At 44.7% G+C, this 19,350-nt stretch overlaps 1 protein-coding gene across 7 annotated transcripts; it reads left to right on the plus strand.

Moving 5' to 3' along the window:
* Window positions 1–4,010: 4,010 nt before the first annotated feature.
* LOC142066303 (transient receptor potential cation channel subfamily V member 2-like) lies at window positions 4,011–19,291 on the plus strand. Of its 7 annotated transcripts, none has more exons than XM_075113606.1 (17): window positions 4,011–4,245; window positions 4,619–4,780; window positions 6,084–6,382; window positions 7,036–7,169; window positions 7,489–7,641; window positions 8,353–8,493; window positions 8,974–9,272; window positions 9,666–9,842; window positions 10,292–10,450; window positions 10,580–10,675; window positions 11,203–11,273; window positions 11,984–12,149; window positions 12,895–12,961; window positions 13,049–13,356; window positions 13,756–13,874; window positions 14,676–14,770; window positions 15,501–19,291. In XM_075113606.1, the coding sequence occupies exons 3-17, from the start codon at window positions 6,141–6,143 to the stop codon at window positions 15,509–15,511; spliced, it is 2,238 nt and encodes a 745-aa protein (XP_074969707.1). In that variant the 5' UTR covers window positions 4,011–4,245; window positions 4,619–4,780; window positions 6,084–6,140; the 3' UTR covers window positions 15,512–19,291. The 7 variants fall into 7 exon arrangements, with proteins under 7 accessions (XP_074969707.1, XP_074969708.1, XP_074969704.1 ...); XM_075113607.1 differs by having other exon boundaries at window positions 4,024–4,086; XM_075113603.1 differs by having other exon boundaries at window positions 4,067–4,245; window positions 15,546–19,285.
* Window positions 19,292–19,350: the final 59 nt, after the last annotated feature.

Here is a 19,350-nt window from a genome sequence, read left to right on the forward strand (position 1 = left end):
GAAGGAGCCGTGTTGTTACCAGGCTCCTGATCCCGCCGCTGACAGAGAGGCAGCAGTCGCTAGCTGGAAGAGATGACTGCAAGGGATTTCTTCATTAATAAAGAGAAATCTTTGCAATTATCTCAAGTGAGGTGAATTAGGGAAATGTATATAAATTACAAGGAAATGTAAAATGGCTTTGCATAATGTGCGTTCTTTACACTGAAAAAGTTATGAACAAAAGACAGGTAGAGGGCAATATGAATGATTTATGTTGTTAAGATACATTAGTTTTTCTTACAATATGTTGGTAACTCTTCAGTCTGCTTAGGGCCAACTACTCATAACTAAAGTGAGATTTTAATAGGCTTTAGCTGGAATCTATATGCTGATAAAATGGAATAATCCTAATGCTCCAATACAGACAACAGATTCCGGTAACATCTTTTGATCCTGCTGCAACCTGAACTTTGTGGCTGTGCTTTGTGGTTTTTCTTACAGCTTCAGTTAATTTCTAGTTTGTTCTTTTGTTCTCTCCTTAAAAAAAAAAATTAAAATTGCAAGTTTTCAGGGGTTTTGTGTTATGTGCTTTTAAAAAAATACTTCTGTTTTAGGAAGACAAATGAGATAACCCTGTTATACTGGGGTTTGGATATGTTCAGTGTTTTGCTGTGGTAGCACCTGCCCCAAAACGTAATCGTGTAGGGAAAGTGCGGGTTAAGGCAGAGAAACACTGGGAATACCTCAGTATTTGGGCACTCTTGTCCGCAGTTCCAGAGGCGTTACATAGCAGCTGAGTTTGAAGATCATTGCCTGCGCAATTTTATATTTATGGACGTTGCTGCATCATCAAAACCAGCCTTATTTGGAACTTGAGTTTTTAAATTGGACACGTTTCTGTTAACTTTGATGCAAACAGTAAGTGAATGACTATAACTCTCACAAGTGTACGCTTGCAGCTCTGGTTTCGAAAAATTTCCTGTAGGGGCTGTTCTCGGCAGCTGCAGGAATCCCGGTTTACTTAACAGCCACTGGACGTCAGTATTTCCCCACAGAAGTGTCCTTGTGGGACATTACCGTTGGATTCCATGGTTTGCTGCTGTTTGATTGTCAGTGGAGCGTTCCTTCAGGCTTCCGTTTAAGGAATAAGTCAAGTGGATGGTTCCTTCAAAGGCCCAAGAAGTGTATAGACAGGAGCCTTTAAATATTACCTTTCTACTATTAAGTCTAATATTAAATCTAGTAGTTACAGAAATACTGTCATGTAAATTAATTGAGTCCCCAGGGCTATCAGACAAGGTCTGACAAGGAATTATATTTAAGAATATTTGAGTTTTAGGTTGGGCACTGGCTGGTGTCTCTAGAGGTATGGGATGCCAACTGTGTGACGATAACAAATGAAGCTGCTAAAATTCATCCCTTCAGTGTGGGTTTTACACACGTTGCATGAAAAAAAGGCCTGGCCTTGCAAAAATAGTTTATATTTTTCCACGTGTGAAAGTGCACCTTTAAAAGAAATAAGTTTTCTCTTTTAGCTGCGTGGCCTTCGTGAGGTTTGAATGAAGCCCTGGCCTACCTGTCGTTCTGGAGGAAATGTCGATGGCCCACCCTTGCATGCTGTTATTGCAGGCTTCCCGCCTCCTGTGAAGATGATTTTGAGCTGCTGCCCTTTAGAGTGGCTACAGATTAATGCCGCAGTTAAATTACAGACACATGTAAGTGACTCCGATCATTTATTTACAGCATACAGAAAATGTGATATTTATTATAGAGTATTACATTTTTCAGTACTTGGTAAAAATGGGCACCTAGGTAAAGGGAGAATACGTATTTTAGGAAATGTGTTTGTTTCCCTTTTTGCAGAAAGCCATCTTCATGCTTCCTTTCGCTTTCTGTTTCAGCAGGTTCTGGCCATCGCTGTTCCTGCCATGAATTATTGCACTTCTTCATATACAATTTACAATTATATCATAATTAAGAAAATATTTGATAATACTATGAAATGAAATTATTGATTTGACTTAAAATTTTACTTAGTAGTTAAAGAGATTGACTTCTCTTTTCCCAAATTTAAGGTTTCCACAGAATGGTTCTCTCCTGACATGAGAACCTTAGTGCCACCAGACACATTTCCATCAGCAAAATGAGCACTGAGCAATTGCAAGATTCCTCCTCGTTCCCCCAAATAAAAGCCTTAAAAGGCAAGAGGATAACATGTTGCTTTTGAAAACTCAGGCCGGCAGATAGGTGAAATTAAACTGCCGCTTTTATTCTCCCTGCATGGTGCTTAGGATGCCTTTCTCCTGAATACGAACAGTTACCAGGATTTTCAGTTTTGGTAGCAAGATGCTCGCTAAGCTTCGTGTCCAGCTGTGCTGGCCGGTGCTCAGCAGTGATGTAACCCCATTACTGGCCTCGCAACACTGTCACCAGCAAGTGCACCTTTGGCCAGACCTTGTATTTTTTTCTGCTTTGCTTCTCCCTTCCCTGAAATGCAAGCGGTTGCCCTGGTGTGCTCTCTGGGAAGGCGTGTGCGCATGTGTGTGCATGCATGCCAGTGTTCCTGTGTTCTCCCAGTGGCTCCATGTTTCTGTTTTGCTGTGGTGACCTCTCAGCTGGCAGAGATCCCTTTCCCAGCAAGCTGCACATTCTCCTTCCTCTGTGTAAGCTATTAAAACCAGATGCACAGAAAGAACTCTGTTATGATGCACTTTTGTGGGCTGATTTAATTCCTTGGCTAGAATGATGGGCTGACTCCCATGGAAGTTTGGGGAAAAGCCCGAGAGGATTTAAACCCGTAAGTCTGAGCTAAACTCCCAGGCCTGAATCTATATCTGTTGATATCACAGTAAATTAAGTGTATCACAATGAAAGCAAACTGAACTTAATCATTGCAAGGCTGGAGTGAGGGAGAGGAGAGATGAGATCCAGTCTAGCATTTATCTGTGTAGGTTTGTTCTTTATCAGCTATTCTGTAGGTCCTAATAAAACATTATGCCTGAAAAGAATAAGTAGCTTTGCATGGTTCCTGGATCAGCTTAATTCTGAAACACAGGAATCTGAGAAATAAGCTTGTGATCTCACGCAAAGCCACGAAAGAGGAAAAGGCACCCCGCCATTTAAAGGGTGTATTTATAGGAAGGTCGTCTCTCAGCCTGCATCTGACTCAAAGCAGGAGCCATCTGGGAACGTTTCTATGGGTGATGGCCACGTTCCAGAGAGCCCCCCATCATCCTGCCGCCCCATCAGACGAGGATTGCTTTAGGCAGCAGCCTTGTGCTGGGGAAGGCCATTGAGCTTCCAGGTGCTGAATGTCATCCTGTGCTGATGCTGTGGGATCACACCTGCCTCCTCAGGCCTCAGTTCCATTCGGAGCGGGAGAGAAAAAACGAAGACACTCGGGGTGGGCTGATGTTCTCCGCTTCCCGGGGGTCCTGTTTTGTGCGTGACAAGTGAAGGGGTATGAGTGTGTGCACACAGTCTCAACTACAAGTGGTTGGAGGGGTGGTCAGTCCGTGCTGCCGGAACCTCCAAGCCTCTCCAAGACTTGCACTCCTTTGGAGAACCAGCCCATTAAGAAATGGGCACTAGTGGCAAATTAAGTAACCAGTGGCCTAAGTGTTTTGGAACTGGGGCTGCTTTGTGCAGTCTCCTGTGCTTGTGATGAGCAGCTGACACCAGCTACTTTGTCGGGTAACACTGTGGCTGAATTACTGTCTCATACAGTTTGCTCTGTCTCATAACTGGGGTGTGTGAAGTGTAAGAAGTGGCTTCCCACAGGAACAGTTGACCTCAGATGTTTTGATGCATGCTTGCTTGTCCTGGGGCTAAGTGAGGGAGCCTAGTGACAAATGTGACAACTAAACTACAGGCTCTACACTGTCAGGGTCAAATCAGCCTCCTCCCATGAGAACTGAGCGGGCTGTTGTTGAAAGTCACGAGGTGTTGCCTCTATATGTGCAGGCAGGGGTTAAGCATCATGGATTTGCAATAGCCAGCCAGCTTTCCCATATAAGAGCACCGCACTCATTGGCTCTCTCTTTCACTGAGAAATCTATCTAGTCATTTCCTGTGCAAGCCCTTCTTCACTTTGCAAAAAGCTATACAGTTGAGTAAATTACAGTAATCTGTGGTTATTCCTTCTCACAGGCAGCCTGGATTCTCTCATGGACCACCACCAACCAGGAGTTCAACGTTGTACCATTAATAGAGCGCTAATATAAGCGTGGTCTTCTCTGCAGCGGAAGAGGACTCTCACCCATGGATGTAAATAATTTGGGGTCTGCTTTCATGCTTATTAATGCTTGTTGGTATTTGACTTGTTTTCTACTGAGTGATTATTTACCCTCTGAAGGATCCGTTGGGACTCCTTGTCAGATCAGTTCTTGGGTGGAGCTTGCAGGAACTTGGCATAAGTGCTGTGCTCTTCCTCTTTTGACAGCAGGGCTTTTTTGTGCTGCGCTACTCAAAATGGCTTGGTAAAGTCGCAGAAAGAAACAACTCAGCTCTTGAGTTAGAGAAGTGAAAGCTGAGCTGGCAAAGAGAGAGTGCGGTCTGTGTTTCCTAGGGATGCACGAAGTGGATGTATATATTATAGGGTCTTTTTTTTAGGACTGTTTTGCTCTTGCTTTTAAACCAGACAGTCTGTCTGTACAAGACTGACAGCAAATAACTTGCTCGAGGACTGTGGAGGAATGGAAACTGCAGCTGAGAAATGATTTTGGGGAAAAGAAGACAGAAAACTAGAAACAAACTATTATGGAAGTACAAATAGCCCTCTAAAGGATCGGCAAATGTACCAGTAAGTGTTTTGGGGAGGAAATAAGTCTGAAATGGGGTTATAGGGTGTATGCCTGTGCGTGCAGAGGAATGTTTGTCATTAGAGTGCAGACTAAACTGAATGGCTGAATTGTCATAATGGTTTGTCTTGAAATCAGTCCTTGGATTTCTTGCTGTGAGCTGCATAAAGATCTTCTGGGGCTGTTTTCTGCCTAGAACTATGTTTCTCCACGTCCTAACCTAAGCCAGAATGCTTATGCTGTGTCAGTTTACCTCTTTGCTGGTACAGGCTATGGAGTCTGGCTGTGGTCCCAGCAAGAGAGATTTCTCTTCAGAGAAAACCTATTAACCATTTGGAGGGAGTGCATGTGAATAAGACAGAGTTATTTAAAAAAGCTCTGCTTCAGGTTGGTAATCATGGATGTTTCCTCGCTGCCTCACAAACTGTGCATGAATCTGCAGTCGTATGCTGACTACAGATAGCTTGCATTGGGTGTGCATCTGAGATGTATCTAGATATATATGAAGAGATGTCTCAAAAGAGTAAAAAAGGAGTACAGGGTGTATTAGATGAAAGAAGTGGGCTGGCTGCGTGCTCTGATGAATACTGATGCTCTCCATGCAGCAGATCTGGATCCAGCTTTGCTCTTGGGAGAGCTGTGCTGTGTTCAGGCTCTGAAGGCTGTGAGTGGGCAGCTGGGGTGTGTGTTTGCCTCTGCTGCGGAGCTGGAAGTTCAAAGCCTGTGCCCACATGGATAGCCAGCAGCTCCAAATGCTGGGGAGATCCCTCTCATTTTACCCCAGGATGAAATGTGAGAATGCATGAGTGGAACACAGTCTGTGCATATGTTTTCCCTGTACAAATATTGTCATTCTTACCAACAGAACAGGAACAAACTTATCACTCTGTTCCAAAGAAGGTCTACAGTTAGTCTTATCTTTTTGGTCACTTGGTGACTAGCCTGTGTTGGCTGCACGGAGACGAGAACAATGATCGTAGTCTCCCAAAGATCCACTTTCTTTGCCTTTTATGTAAGGACCCTGTGCTGCTGCCAACAGGTGAGGTCATCTCACAAAGGGGGTTCAGATGTTCTGCAGACCAGTTGCCTGTATTTCATGAGCTGCTTTTGAACTTCTCCAGTGGTACCCTATTTAAGGCCTTGATGCTTTATTCAGATATTCCCACTGGGCAGAGTTTTACTGAATCTCTCTCAGGGGGCCCATAGTCAACTGTTGGAATGCTGGACCTGGAAACATGCTTTCCTCTACGTGTGTGCTGCACCGTTCTGTGAACAAATGGTGTTAATTCTCCCTCTCCCTTGCAGGTTTAGTCTCCCAGTGGGGAACGTCTTTGGTGATCTGCAAGGCCATTTCTACTAGAAATGGATAACTTCACAAATGGGCAGCCGGGCCCAGATCAGAGGAACAGGTTGATGGGGTTACTAGAAACAGATGACAGTATCCAGGATGATAAACCTGCATCTAGTAAAAAGGAAGATAGATCAGGGCTACATGGAAAGAAGGGAGAGCCACGGCCCTTGGAGACACCTTATCAGAAGGAGAGCAGTGACTTTCCTCCTAAGGTGAAGATTAATCTGAACTATCGGCCAGGACTCGTCAGCAAGTGAGTAACCTGGATATTTGACAAGGTTGGGATCCCTGTTGATCTGTACTAGTCCCTGCTGGTAGGGGCCTATAGACTTTACGAAGTCTAAATTAAAAGTGACAATACAGGAATATTACAGGAATCTGGTGGGAGGTAATTAAAGGCAGAAAGGGGACATACTAGCCCTTTCCTTCTGCACTTGAAAGGTATTTGCATGGTGTGTGTTGTAGTGTATTTTGGGTATATCTGAACTAGCACCAAATAAGCCAAGTTGGGCATAAGAGCAGCTTAGCATGGAGCCCTATACAACCGAACTGCTCTTGCCGGGGAGGGATGTAAACTAGCTCACAGAGCACTTCACACCATGTGATTGGACTGATTCTGGTCCCGCAGCTATCTTGGGCTTCTCTGCCTTTGTGCTCTGGCTGCATTCCAGGGTTTCACATCAGACTGGATCTGGGAAATGCTCCAGCTGATGGAAAGAGCAGCCACTTAATAAAGATAGTTATTTCCCAGAATTCTCTTTTCCCCTTGACTCAAAAATAAAATACTTGTTTTTTCTGACAAACTTTTCTGCCTCCCTCCTTTCTTACACCGTCCCACTAGGACTTATTGCACACTCTTTTCTTCGGCTCTCCAGAAGTTTTTAACGCTTTGCATTTCTCCCACAGCCAAAAGGACCCCAACCGCTTTGACAGAGACAGGCTCTTCAGCGCAGTTTCAAGGGGCAGCCCCGAGGCACTGGATGGTTTGCTTGAGTACTTAAGGAGGACCTCCAAATTTCTCACCAATTCTGAATACACAGGTACAGTTGTCCATAAACAGGGTTAGCAGGGGCAGCGCTTGCTAATGTAGGAGGGAAGCAGGGGGACCTGATGGTGGTTCTTTGCTTTCTCCAGGCCCTGTCCATTCTTTTATTTTCCTAACATCCACCCGAGAATGGAGAATGCCATTAATTATATATATCCTAAGACTTTTGCGTCTACTGCAGACTAAAAATACTGAGGAAGGCCTTTAAAATAATTATTGTATTGGGTCCTACAGAGACAGTTAAGTTCTGAATCAAGTAATACAGGTGTGTGCAAAGTACATGCTCAGCCCATTCAATACTCCTCTTCTACTAGATGCAAAGACTGGGAAGACCTGCTTAATGAAAGCCCTGTTGAACTTAAAAAATGGAAGGAATGACACAATCCCACTTTTGTTGGAAATAGACCAAAAGACACAGAATCCCAGGCCACTGGTCAATGTGACATGCTCTGACTGTTACTACAGAGGTAAGGTTTCTGTTCTGTTGCTGTGTCAGAGCAGCTTCCCCATTAGGCAGGTGAGATGTGCAGATACGAGGAAATAAGAGGGGAATGGGAGCTTATGCAGCGCTGTAGTTCCAGAGTTCCAGTGCAGTTACAGTAACAGCCTACTCACCTTTTACTTCTGATTTCTGATTGTGGTCTGCATCCTCTTCAGCCTTGAATTGCACACTTCACTTCTGCAACTTTGTTCTCAGCCTATAAAACAGAAATGGTGGACGTTTAATAACCCAGGAATATGAGAGGATTTGCTCTGGAAAGCTTAAAAAGAAAATCTCAAGGTGAAAAAGGAATAGTATATTGCTATTAAAGGATGAGTTCTGCTGGTTGGGTTATACTTCTAATAGCAGGTGTGCAACATAGTCATGGATGTGTATGGTTGTTTTATCCTCTCATAGCTGCTTGGGATCTTAGTGCCAGGCAGGGGTAATTGCCTGCTTTTGTGTTCAATTTTTGATAGTCTTGGGGCTTGCCTTCTGGCTTAGTGTTTCCAGCAAGCTTTTCCAATGAACACTGTTGAAAGCCATCGATTGCCTCCCCCCAGCCCCCCTGCCTAGCACTGAGACTGCAGGATTGCTGTGCAGAACATGCGATTGTTGAAACAGTGCTTTGCTGAAGAGTCCTCTGCCTGTTCCCTCTGATAGTGGCACTAAATGATAGGTTTTGCCTGTTCCTTAGGCCAGACAGCGCTCCATATTGCCATAGAGAAACGGAGCCTAGATTTAGTGAAAATTCTAGTAGAGAACGGAGCTGATGTCCATGCCAGAGCCCATGGTGAATTCTTCAAGAAGAAGAAAGAAGGAGTTTACTTTTATTTTGGTGAGTCAGTGTGGAACACGTTCCTTTGCTCTTTTTATTGCCTTACTGTGGGCGACACTGCTAATTCTAGGTGGGTTTGCCCCTCTGTGCATGGGTTGCCATCTCCACTGTCCTGTAATCAAGCTCTTATTTGAGTGGCAGGGTCCTTTCACAGACTGAGGTGTCCAGTGAGCATTTGCCATCATCTTTGGTTTTATGTATTTAATCCCATCTGAGGGGCTTCAGACAGAGACAAATACTTGGGTAGTTCAGCCAAATTAGGGGTCTGGGAAAGTGTTTCTGCTGCCTCCAGAAATAAGAAGTAATTTTTCACTGCAAAACCCTTTCTGAAGCTAGAGACACTGAGAAAGAACTTGTTCTGTGTTCCAGTGGTAAAACTACAGGCTAAATATATTTTCCTATAATTGCTTTTTTTTTTTCTTTAAGTTTTTTTTTCACCCCTTTCTGCTTCCCCTCCAAACACTGTCCTAATCTCTTCAGGTGAACTTCCCCTCTCCTTGGCTGCTTGTACCAACCAGCCTGAGGTGGTGGAATATCTTCTAAACAATCCCCACCAGAAAGCCAGGCTCCAGGAGCAGGATACACAGGGCAACACCGTCCTCCATGCTCTGGTGATGATTGCAGATGACACTGAGGAGAACACCAAGTTTGTGAGCTCAACATACCTTGAGATCTTGAAGGCAGGTGTGAAGCTTGACCCAACATGTAAACTGGAAGAGATAGTGAACTATGATGGATTAAATCCTCTGCAGCTTGCTGCCAAGACAGGCAAAGTGGAGGTAAAGACAACTGGAGGGAATCCCTGGGGTTGCTGAAAATCAAGGAAGACTGCAGCATACCTCCTCAGCAGCGGGGTTTGACATAGGAGCATCTTGCACCCAACCCTTAGTAATGCTGCTGGCAGTGGCAGTGCCACAGGAGACAGCAAAGGAGGCCTCCTCCAGGCTGCTCCAGCTAGTGTCCTGCGGAGTCTCAGTTGGCTGCTGCTGCTCTCTGTCCCAGCCAGGACAGCTGGTCTGGACCAAAATTGGTTCTACTCCTGGAAGAGCTAATACAAGGTGTAGTTATATTGCCTGCTTTTAGCCAGATAGTGTGGTGTTTGGGTGTGCTTGTGTCATTCTACACCTTCATTACATACACATTTTTCTGATATGCATCTGGTTTCTCTTCAGATCTTCAAGCACATCATCCAAAGAGAGGTCAAAGACCCAGTGTACAGGCACCTGTCACGCAAGTTCACTGAGTGGACCTATGGACCTATCCATGTGTCCCTCTATGACTTGTCCTCTATAGACAGCTTTGAGGAAAATTCTGTGCTGGAGATTCTGGCGTACAGCAGTGACACACCAGTGAGTGCTCTTACTAACGGTCAAAGACAGCTACGTTTCTTCTGCCGTCCTATAGTGTCGCTGTATAATTATGCAAATCATTTTAAGTTAATGCAGTGTTTCATGTGATCATTTTTTGGGAAAAGAAATGCATGATGGAAGTATATGCATATTTTATTATTTATGGTCTGCTTGGTATGCCTCTGATAATCTATGATACGAGAGAAATTTTTGATCCTTTGGTTGTCCTAAGCCTGGGTATGTCCAAATACCTTGATGAAGCCAAGCAGGAGTAACTTCTTATGGGATGGTTGATTCCTTTCATACTGAAAGGCCTGCCTGAATAAGCCCTTAGGGATACCCTAATTGGAGCCACTGGACTCCAACCCTGAAAAATACAATCCTCTGGTGCATTTGCATTCCTGTTAACACATGGGTACATTTTTGTTTGTTTGTTTGTTTCTCCATAGAATCGGTACAAGATGGTGGTTTTGGAGCCACTGAACAAACTGCTTCAGCAAAAATGGGAAACGTTTGCTTCCAAGAGATTCTACTTCAGTTTTGTCTCATACTTGTCATTCATGATCATCTTCACAGCCATTGCATACTATCAACCCTTACGGGTAAAGGTAGGCCCAACCTTCTTTTATCTGGAAAGGCCTGAATGGATGGAGCTGAGTTTCAAAGGTGCGGGGCGGTTGTCATCACTACTCTGCCTGTCTTCAGTGTTTTGGGGTTTTTTTGTTTTTATCTTGCAGCCTTCATTTCCAGTGGAATTCACAGCTGGAGGCTTCCTGTGGGTCTCTGGACTGATCATTATCTTGCTGGGAGGCATTTATCTAATTTTTGCTCAGGTATGGGATCTCTCGTCGAGTTTCACTGTAAGAAAGAAAAAAAGGAAGCCATCACTGACATTGAGGCAGCAGATTTGGTTCTCCTCACATCAGGATGTGCATGAGGGATGGCAGGAGGCAGTCCTGCTATGAGACACTAACAGTGTCAGTGCGATCTAGCAGTGACGGGGTGGCACAAGCCAGGTTGCTGGGAAAGGGGAAGAATAGGCTCACAATGGTAAATAATTATGAGCGACTTCTGTGATTTGTGGTATTAAAATGCATCTTTGGCATTAAAATGCAGTCTATTAATAAAGACATTGGGCTGTGCCATGACTCAGCCCTCGTTTATCCTTGCCCTTTATAAATAAGGCCTTTTTTCATCTTGGAAGGATGACTAATTGAAACTTGGGATCTTGAAAATGAAGGCATGAAAAGGATCTTATGGAGCAAACCTCTCCCCTGAGCGATAGGCTATCCTGGGCAGGAATCACTCTAGCATGCCCTGTTGTTTTGATGAATGGCTACCGTTGTTTTTAATCTGCTAGAGTCTGTACTTGCGGAGGAGACGCCAGTCCCTGAAGACTATGTGTTCTGACAGCTGCATTGAGATCTTGATGTATGTCTCTTGAGGTTTTTTGCACAATGAAAGCACAGGTGAAATTGGTTCTCTGCTGTGTGCAGCTAAGTTGCCCTAGCATTACTAGAGAGATGGTGAGCAGGAAAGATTGATTCTCTGCCACTGTCTCCTCTTCCCATCCCTTCCCTGCTTGCTTCTCCTCCCCGCTGCATATTGTCATAACCCTTCGTTGAAATGGACTTTGTTGGGTAGGGTCTGTCCTTGGATTTGTAGCTGAACACAGCAAAGGTCAGACCCTCAGATATTCCACAGTTAAGAACACACTGCTGTTAGAAAAAGAGCTCAAGTTTTTAATCATACAGTCACTATGGCTCAGATCTGGTTGAAAGGGAAATAACTTCTCATTTTTCTGAGGAGAAGTGGGCATAGATGCATGTGTGTGCATGTTTGTGTGCATGTGTTTGTAAGTGTTAAAATTCTTCTCCATTTAATAGCGGTTATGTGAGTTACATCAAGCAGTGCAGTGTTTCCATACCGTGAGACTAACCAGTTCATAACAAAGCTGCAACAATTTGTGGGTCTCGTTATAACAGGACTTGCTTATATAAACTACGTGTCTGATTAACTTCCACTTTGTGTCCCACGTAGCCTCGTAAAATGTGTTTGCTTTTCCTCGCAAAACAGAGCAGATCTGCAAATGGGCCTTTTAACTGAGGCAAGTCACTGTCGCTCATTCTGCTCCTCTCCAGCTTCATCCAGGCTTTCTCACTGCTGCTGTCAGCAGTCCTGTACGGTGCAAGTTCAGAAAACTACGTGGCGGTGATGGTGGTCTCCCTGCTTTTGGGATGGGTGAACATGCTGTATTACACTCGGGGCTTTCAACGCACTGGGATCTACAGTGTCATGATACAGAAGGTCAGTACTCGGAAAAGCTTTGTATGAAAAGCTTTTGGGCGTGAGGAACTTGTAGAAGTCCTGCAATTACTTTTCTTCTCTTGGGACCTTGAAAACCATGAATTGAATTAATGTACTGACTAGGGAAGTAAAGAAATCGCAGAAGGCAATTAGATCAGTGTCTTCAGGGAAGTACAATTGCAGCAAACCACTAATTTGCCATCTTTGAATACAGCGAGAGCAGCTGACGCTTACCTGGTTGTCATAAAAGAACTCAAAACTAGCAAAGCCAGTGAAAGTTCCCTGGAACTGTTATGCTTGGGCTGAGAAGTGCTTCCAGGTCCATAAATGAGTCTGGGACTAGAAAGGCAAGACAAAGCAGGTGAAATGGGGTGCCAGGGAAGATTTCTGATCACCACTTGTGTGAACCCAGTGAAGATAGAAAAGAAAGAAATGCTTGTTGAAGCAACTGGGAGAAAGGCATACCAGGGGAGCTGACATGAAATTAGTTTCAAAGAACCTATTCATACAAACATAACAACAAAGTAATTCTTGTAGTACTCTCAGATTAAGCTACTGATGATGTTACTTACCTGAGGACGAAATTTAACATGTATTAGTAGTTTCTTAAACTGGATAAAAGCATTTTCCAACTTGCTTTCAGTATTGTTACTGGGGGTTGGTGTATGATGCGTGAGAACAGGAGATCATCCTGGTGATTTCATGTGAGATAAAGAATGGCACTTCCTCCTGATTTGTGTTTCAGACTATCCTGAGAGATCTGCTGCGTTTTCTCTTGGTTTATATGATCTTCCTCTTTGGCTTTGCTGCAGGTAAGGCCTTACTCAGCATTATGTTATAGGCTGGGCTGTGAAAAGTAAATTTTTCTGAGGAGGATTAAGATTCTGTTTTTCTCACAGCTCTGGTTACGCTGATGGGGGATGCTCCTTCGGTCTCTCAGAACAAGTCTCTTGCTCAGATGGAGAGCGCTGGGAGCCATGCTATGTATGGCGGGCTGCTTAGCGTCTCCCTGGAGCTCTTCAAGATCACCATTGGAATGGGCGACCTGGAGTTCCAGGAACATGCCAGATTCAGATACTTTGTCATGCTCCTGCTTCTTCTCTTTGTGATCCTCACTTACATTCTTTTGCTCAACATGCTGATTGCGCTCATGACCGAGACTGTCACGGATGTTTCTGGTTATAGCAAGAGCGTCTGGAAGCTGCAGGTGAGGCACGGTGCTGCTCAGCAGTTATGTTGTGGCCCAAACTCCTACTTGAGTCTAATAACAGCAGAGATGACAGTGCCTGTCTTTGTCCCCAGCCCCAGCTATAAACTTCTCTTTTACATAAATCTGCCACTCTGGGGGTAAATCCTAACATGATTTTTAGATGTATGTAAAACTCATGACGTTTGCATGGCTACCAGCCAGTCCAGATCCACGTGCATAAGTAACCTGAGGGAGTAAATAACTGACTGGTACTATTAAGCTAAGGAGCACTTTGGGATTGAGCTCCAAACTGATTTTCTAAGTCAAAGGAGTTTTTGATTGGGGAAGATTTAATTGAAAAGAGGGGCTGGGCTCTGTATGCCCTGTTTTCTCACTGATATGGATTTCTTCTTTCAGAGGGCCATTGCTATTCTAGAAATAGAGAAGGCCTGGCTGTGGCGCCAAGGCGGGAAGAGGAGATCTGGCTGCTTCATGTCAGTGGGCCTCAATAAGAAAGATGAAAGATGGTGTTTCAGGTAAGACAGATGTACCACTACGTCCAGCCTAGTAAAGGGTTCCTGTTATTCGTAAGCTGGTAGCCCTGAACCGCCATGGGGAAATTCAGCAGTGACTCAATGGAGTGACTCAACCGCTTGTTCCTGAGTACGCCCAGATTGGTTGGTGATCGCAACGCTGGAGGTTTGAGAGCTAGCTGAGCCGCCGGCATTATCACCCAGACATGCTGTCACCAAAAGATGTCCTGTTTAGCCCACATCTGTGCCAGTGGTTATGGTGGCAGCGTGCCTGCAGTGATGCTTTCTTTGCTGCTGCGAGCGTAGCCGTGCCCAGGGGAGGCTGGGGGGGGGGCTGCGGGCTGGTGGCCCCTTTGCTCAGGAATATGCCACATGAGTGCAACGCGAGAGGGCAGCACTCTTCCTCGCACACGGGGCTGGGAAAGCAGACGAGCCTTTCTCCACCCAGCAAACCAAACTGCTGGCAGCACTTCTCTAACTCCAGGGTGTTACGGACTATGGAGTATGTACAGAAAGTGAAATCTTCTCCTCTATATTAAGTATGTTCTCTGGGAGGGACTGGAGCATTTTAAAACAAACAACGTAGACTAACACACAATATGCAAGGGAAGGTATTTACCTTGTGGAGCTTACACTACAGATGATCTTTACTAAAAAAAAAGCTCTGTAGGGTGTTGTTGCTACAGCCAAACCTTTAGGATTGTGTTGGCAGGATGAGCTGGGTTGGGGTGCTGTGGGACAATGAGATATGGACTGAAATGCTCTGCTCCATGCATCAGTGTCTGTTGCATTTTGTCTCTCCAGAGTAGAGGAAATTAAATGGACGAGTTGGGCAAAGGATGTGGGAGTTCTTAAGGAAGACCCTGGAAACACCAGTGACTCAGAAATAAATCCAGAAGGTAAATTAAATCATGAAGAAAGGTCTTCAGTGTCTCTTTAGCTTCCTGCTCAGCAACTGCTCTTGGCATATTATTATATCTTTAGTAACAGAAATTTTAGACAGGCCAGCTTGCTCATGAAATTGCTTCCACACAGCATCCCTCAAGAGTAGCAGCATCACTTGTGAGCTGAGAAAATAAAGAATTAGAGTAGTATGGACCTGGTCAGAGTTTGGGAATAAATAATGAGAACGGAAGAGATGCCATTCCTACTTACCTCTGGTAGAAATGGGCAGGAAACGCTGCTGAGAAAAGCAAGAGCTGTTCTTCCCTTTGACTCAGTAGCCCACATGCGTGGTGCTTTTTCTCGGAAAGGTAAAATTTAGGCCCACTCATACCGCAAGTGCTAAAATCGCTGGGCTTTTGTAGCACGAATCAGGGCATTAACACTGGCAACTTTGTCAAATTCTGCCTAAGATAATTGTATTTGCTTCCCCGGTTATACCTGGGAAGCAACTCTGTGTGGGAAGATGGAGAGCTGTTACTTTCTTTAGAAATGTTTTGTTGAGCCCAGCAGAGCTCGGGCAGAAGCTCCACCGGATTTAAACACAGCCCCCTGCTCTTGCAGCATAGGTACTTCCTAGATGTCAGTTTTCTAGGAGTGGGGAGGTTGCAACACTTGAAATACTCTCTGTTGTACGTTGGGTTTTCCCTGACATGCGCTCTTCTAAAAACTGGATCCCTTTGTCAGCTTCCTGCTGACAAAGGGCTGCTCTTTTTATGTCTCCTGCTATAGAGACAAGATCATGGAAACGGATGCCACGGAAACAACTGAGATCAGCTGTTTCAGAGGAGCAGTCACTATTGCAGCCCCAGCTATCAGCAACTGAGATGATGCCTCTAGAGGGACAAACCAGAAATCTTTAGCAGGTTTTCTGGATTGCAGCCTTACTTCCAACTTCAAAGCCGTAGCTCTTCCTATAGCGGCTGGAAGAATTGAAGGCATTATCAGTATTAAAGTGCATTTCATCAGAGACTGCGGTTCAGCCTGTGGCTTCAAATATTTTCATGCACTTTAATCTTCAATTTCCTCTGAAGAAACTATTTTTACTCAACTTTCTGTGCCTAACACTTTCTTCTTACTACGTCTAAAGATACAAGAGCAAGATCATAGGAGCAGTGGGGAGCGGTCTTTAGGAAGGCAGTGCTTTCTGAGCTGTATAGAAATAATGCTGTTTGCCGTAGGGAAGCAAAGGATGGAGTGACCTGTCTAAGAATGGGTTGACTTTTACGGTTTTTTTGGCACAAGAGACTGCCCGGCGGTGCTTTGGGATAGAGTGTTGTAGAGGCATAAAAAGTTGTGAAGGATGGAATTGGCTTCTGTGCAAAACACTGTCGGTGTGAGACATGACGGACAAATACTCAGTCTTCAGTCATCAAGAGCCAGACCAAGTTCTTTGTGTCTGTACCTGCAGTGCTCGGTGTTTAGCCCACATCAGAATTCCCATTTTGCAGTATTATAATGAAATTGTTTGCATGATGTGTGCATTTGCTTAAGAGCACAACAGCAATGTGGATTTCCTGGACCTGTAACTTCACACGGTGGATTTCTGAAACACCTGTCTTTCACAGGTTGCTTTGTCTCTGCAGAAAACAGCGGCAGAATCCTGCATGTGGCTTCTGAGAGACAGATGGGCCAAAACACTTCATGCAGTTAATATTTCTTGTCAGTCTTAGTGGGCATCCTGTCTTGCTGTAAACAATTACAGGGACGTCATTGCTTCTTGTAATGTGCACCCTGCCTCAGGCAGGATGGGGAACATGCTTTAACGTCTGTGGAAAAGAGATAAAAATGAGCTGCCTCACTTCCAGCGTTTATTTAAAAACAACAACATGAATTTCTGTAAACTATCAATATAGCAAGTTTACTTAATAGAAAACATTCTTCCTTGGATGTATTTTCAGGCTCCCTCAAAAGGGAAGAGAAGCTGTGATCAGCATGGACTATAAGGCCTTATCAAATTCCTGATTATCTTTCACCCAGCAAGGTGCTGACCTCACTGCCATGCGAGTGAACTCGTGTTTCTCGCGACCTCATGTCAGTTAATGCAGCCACACCTGAGGCTGTAACAGCCAATGTTGCATTGGATGCATCTTTCGCAGAGGGAATGGCTAGTGATAACCCTGAAAAATCTGCAGACTACAAATGTTGGCAGCACCTGTCACGCAGTAGGGTAAATTATGCAACTCAAGATTTCCTGTCTCATTTCTGCTCTGAGCAAGTGAGGCTAGGAGGTTTCTCTTTTGGAGACAACATCCTGTTGCTTACTATATTCACGGGGCTGGCAGCAAAAGCATTGCTTTTAGAACGTACTCCCTGTCTCTTCAGATGGGTTCTTCCGCTGTGCTGGGCAATTCCCTCTGCCGCTTCACTGTATTGGGTCTCTGAATTGTAACTAACTATTCTCACTCCAGCTTCTACTGTTTTCTTGCTTTGTGAAGCCTTCAGCTGCTTTTTCCATCTATGGCTTTGTCCTAAGTGTTCCCAAGATTTGGCAAGGTGCTCACGTTGCACAAAAGGATCATCTGGCGTATGGTAATCTATTGCTGTGCTTGGTGCTTTGCTGTGTTAGGGAAACTTTGAGATTCTCAAGAAATGCAGAATCTCATCTGCCATCCCTGCCTGGAGTCTTAATAAACAAAAAAGGTGAAATCTTGCTTATTGGTAGTGTTTTTGATAGCTGTGGGCTGTGACAATTTGCTTTCAAGATAACCTGCCTCTTCAGCCATTCCTTGAACCTGCTTCTCTTTAAATCCCTTTTGTAAGCTTGCAGCGTTAATCTTTTGGTCTGCATCAAAAGTGTTCTTAAACCTCTAGCGTCTGCTGTGAAACAGAGCCCTGGCATTCCGTGTGCTTCACAGTCACACCACAGACCACCAGCCCCAGCCCCCTCAAGCTCAGGAATGAAGGATGATGGACAGTAGACAGGGACAGGTACATGCAGCGAACAGATACATCAGGTCGGTCAGAAGATTTAGCAGTGCCCAGGCTGTTGTGCGGCTCTTTGATGTGCTCTGGAAAAAAGGGAGGTTTCTGAGGAGTTAAAACCTCTCTGCAGTGGGGGGTGAGTCAGCACTGTTGAGATTATCATCAGTAGCCTCCCAGTTTTCTGTATTCTTAATGCAGAAGGCTCCTCTTTGGCTTCAGCATTGGAACCACTTCCCATTTTGGTCATGTTACAAACAGGAAGGCTGTCTGGGGTCCGTTTTGTGGGATGTCTGCAGTTCCTTGCAAGAGGAAGGACTTGCAAGGTGGTTCATAGCTTTGAAGGCCCAACAGGATTCTGGGATCCACTCTTAATAGATCGTAATGTTTTTCCAGGAAACACTTCAGTCATTTACACACAAAATTACCAACAGATGAAGTGCCCTCTCCTTTCTACCTCTTGTGACAGGTAAACCCACCTGCTTGTGAACCCATCCCTTTCCAAACGGGGAGGCTTTGTGGGGGTCTCATCTGAGAAAACAGAAACCTTTCACAAACATCAGTGAAGGCACAGCTGTGGCTTCTCTCCTCTGCCTACTCTGTATGTACGAGCCACGGAGACTCCGAAGGCCCAGCCATGCCGTGAAGAAAAGACGCCAGCAGCTCTCATTACTTTCCCTGCAGCGTTATGGATGCTCAAACCCTTGCCTGGGTGATTTGGTCAAAGTTGCTTGGTTCCTGGTGGGGTTGGGAGATGAATACAGACCTTGTTACTTCCAAACTCTTCCTCCTCCTCTAACTGAGCACACTTTGCCTGGTCATTGCTCCCTGCGGCCTCTCTACTAGGCTCCAAATGCTTCCCACCGCACAGTCATCTCTCTCGCCACTTGTCTGTGTAATATTCATAAAAGAAACTTCATGTCTGGTCTCTGTGGCTCCCAATTCCCCATAAGCTGTTTTCCTCAGGGGTATAGGTGGAAGCAAGACTTTCTTGTTCCTCAAATGCTTCCCACATTTTATTTTATCGTTGTTTTTTTTCCCTGTTTTTTTTCAAAGCGTGCTCTGAAGCTGAAGCCAGTATGGGGAGGTGTCTCTGTGTCTTGGCTGATTCCCCCTCTCTTCATCTCTTTGTGACCCCACTTGCAACCAAGCATACTTTCCATTGCCTCTGTAGCTAGCAAAAGGAGTCTTTGAAATGTGACAAGCAAAAGGGCTCAGACAAAGAACAGATGCTTTGTGTAAGTCCACATAAGCTGCAAAGAGCTATTTCTGAAGCGATGCAGCTGGCAGGTTTCTCGGATGGACTTTGCTGTGGCTAGCTGTTGGTTTTCAGTTATCAGGTTTTCTTTGCTGTATTTAAGAAATTTCATTTGTTGCTCTGGGATTAAAATGAAAATAAAAATGGAAAAAAAAAAAGACATTTTAAAAGAAAACTGTTCTACTTTGCAACCTTACATCTGCTTCAGCAGCATGAATAAAAGTGGGGCCAGACAGGACCAGGCAAAGCCTCAGAAAGGCATGACTGGCTGCCTCATAGCTGGCACCCAACTGTCACTAAAATCTGAGTGCAAGGAGTGTTTTCTTCACTTCCTCTTTTGACGTCATCTTTTTTTCA

The sequence above is a fragment of the Phalacrocorax aristotelis genome, chromosome 18, assembly GCF_949628215.1.
Source record: "Phalacrocorax aristotelis chromosome 18, bGulAri2.1, whole genome shotgun sequence".
NCBI classification, from domain to species: Eukaryota; Metazoa; Chordata; class Aves; order Suliformes; family Phalacrocoracidae; genus Phalacrocorax; species Phalacrocorax aristotelis.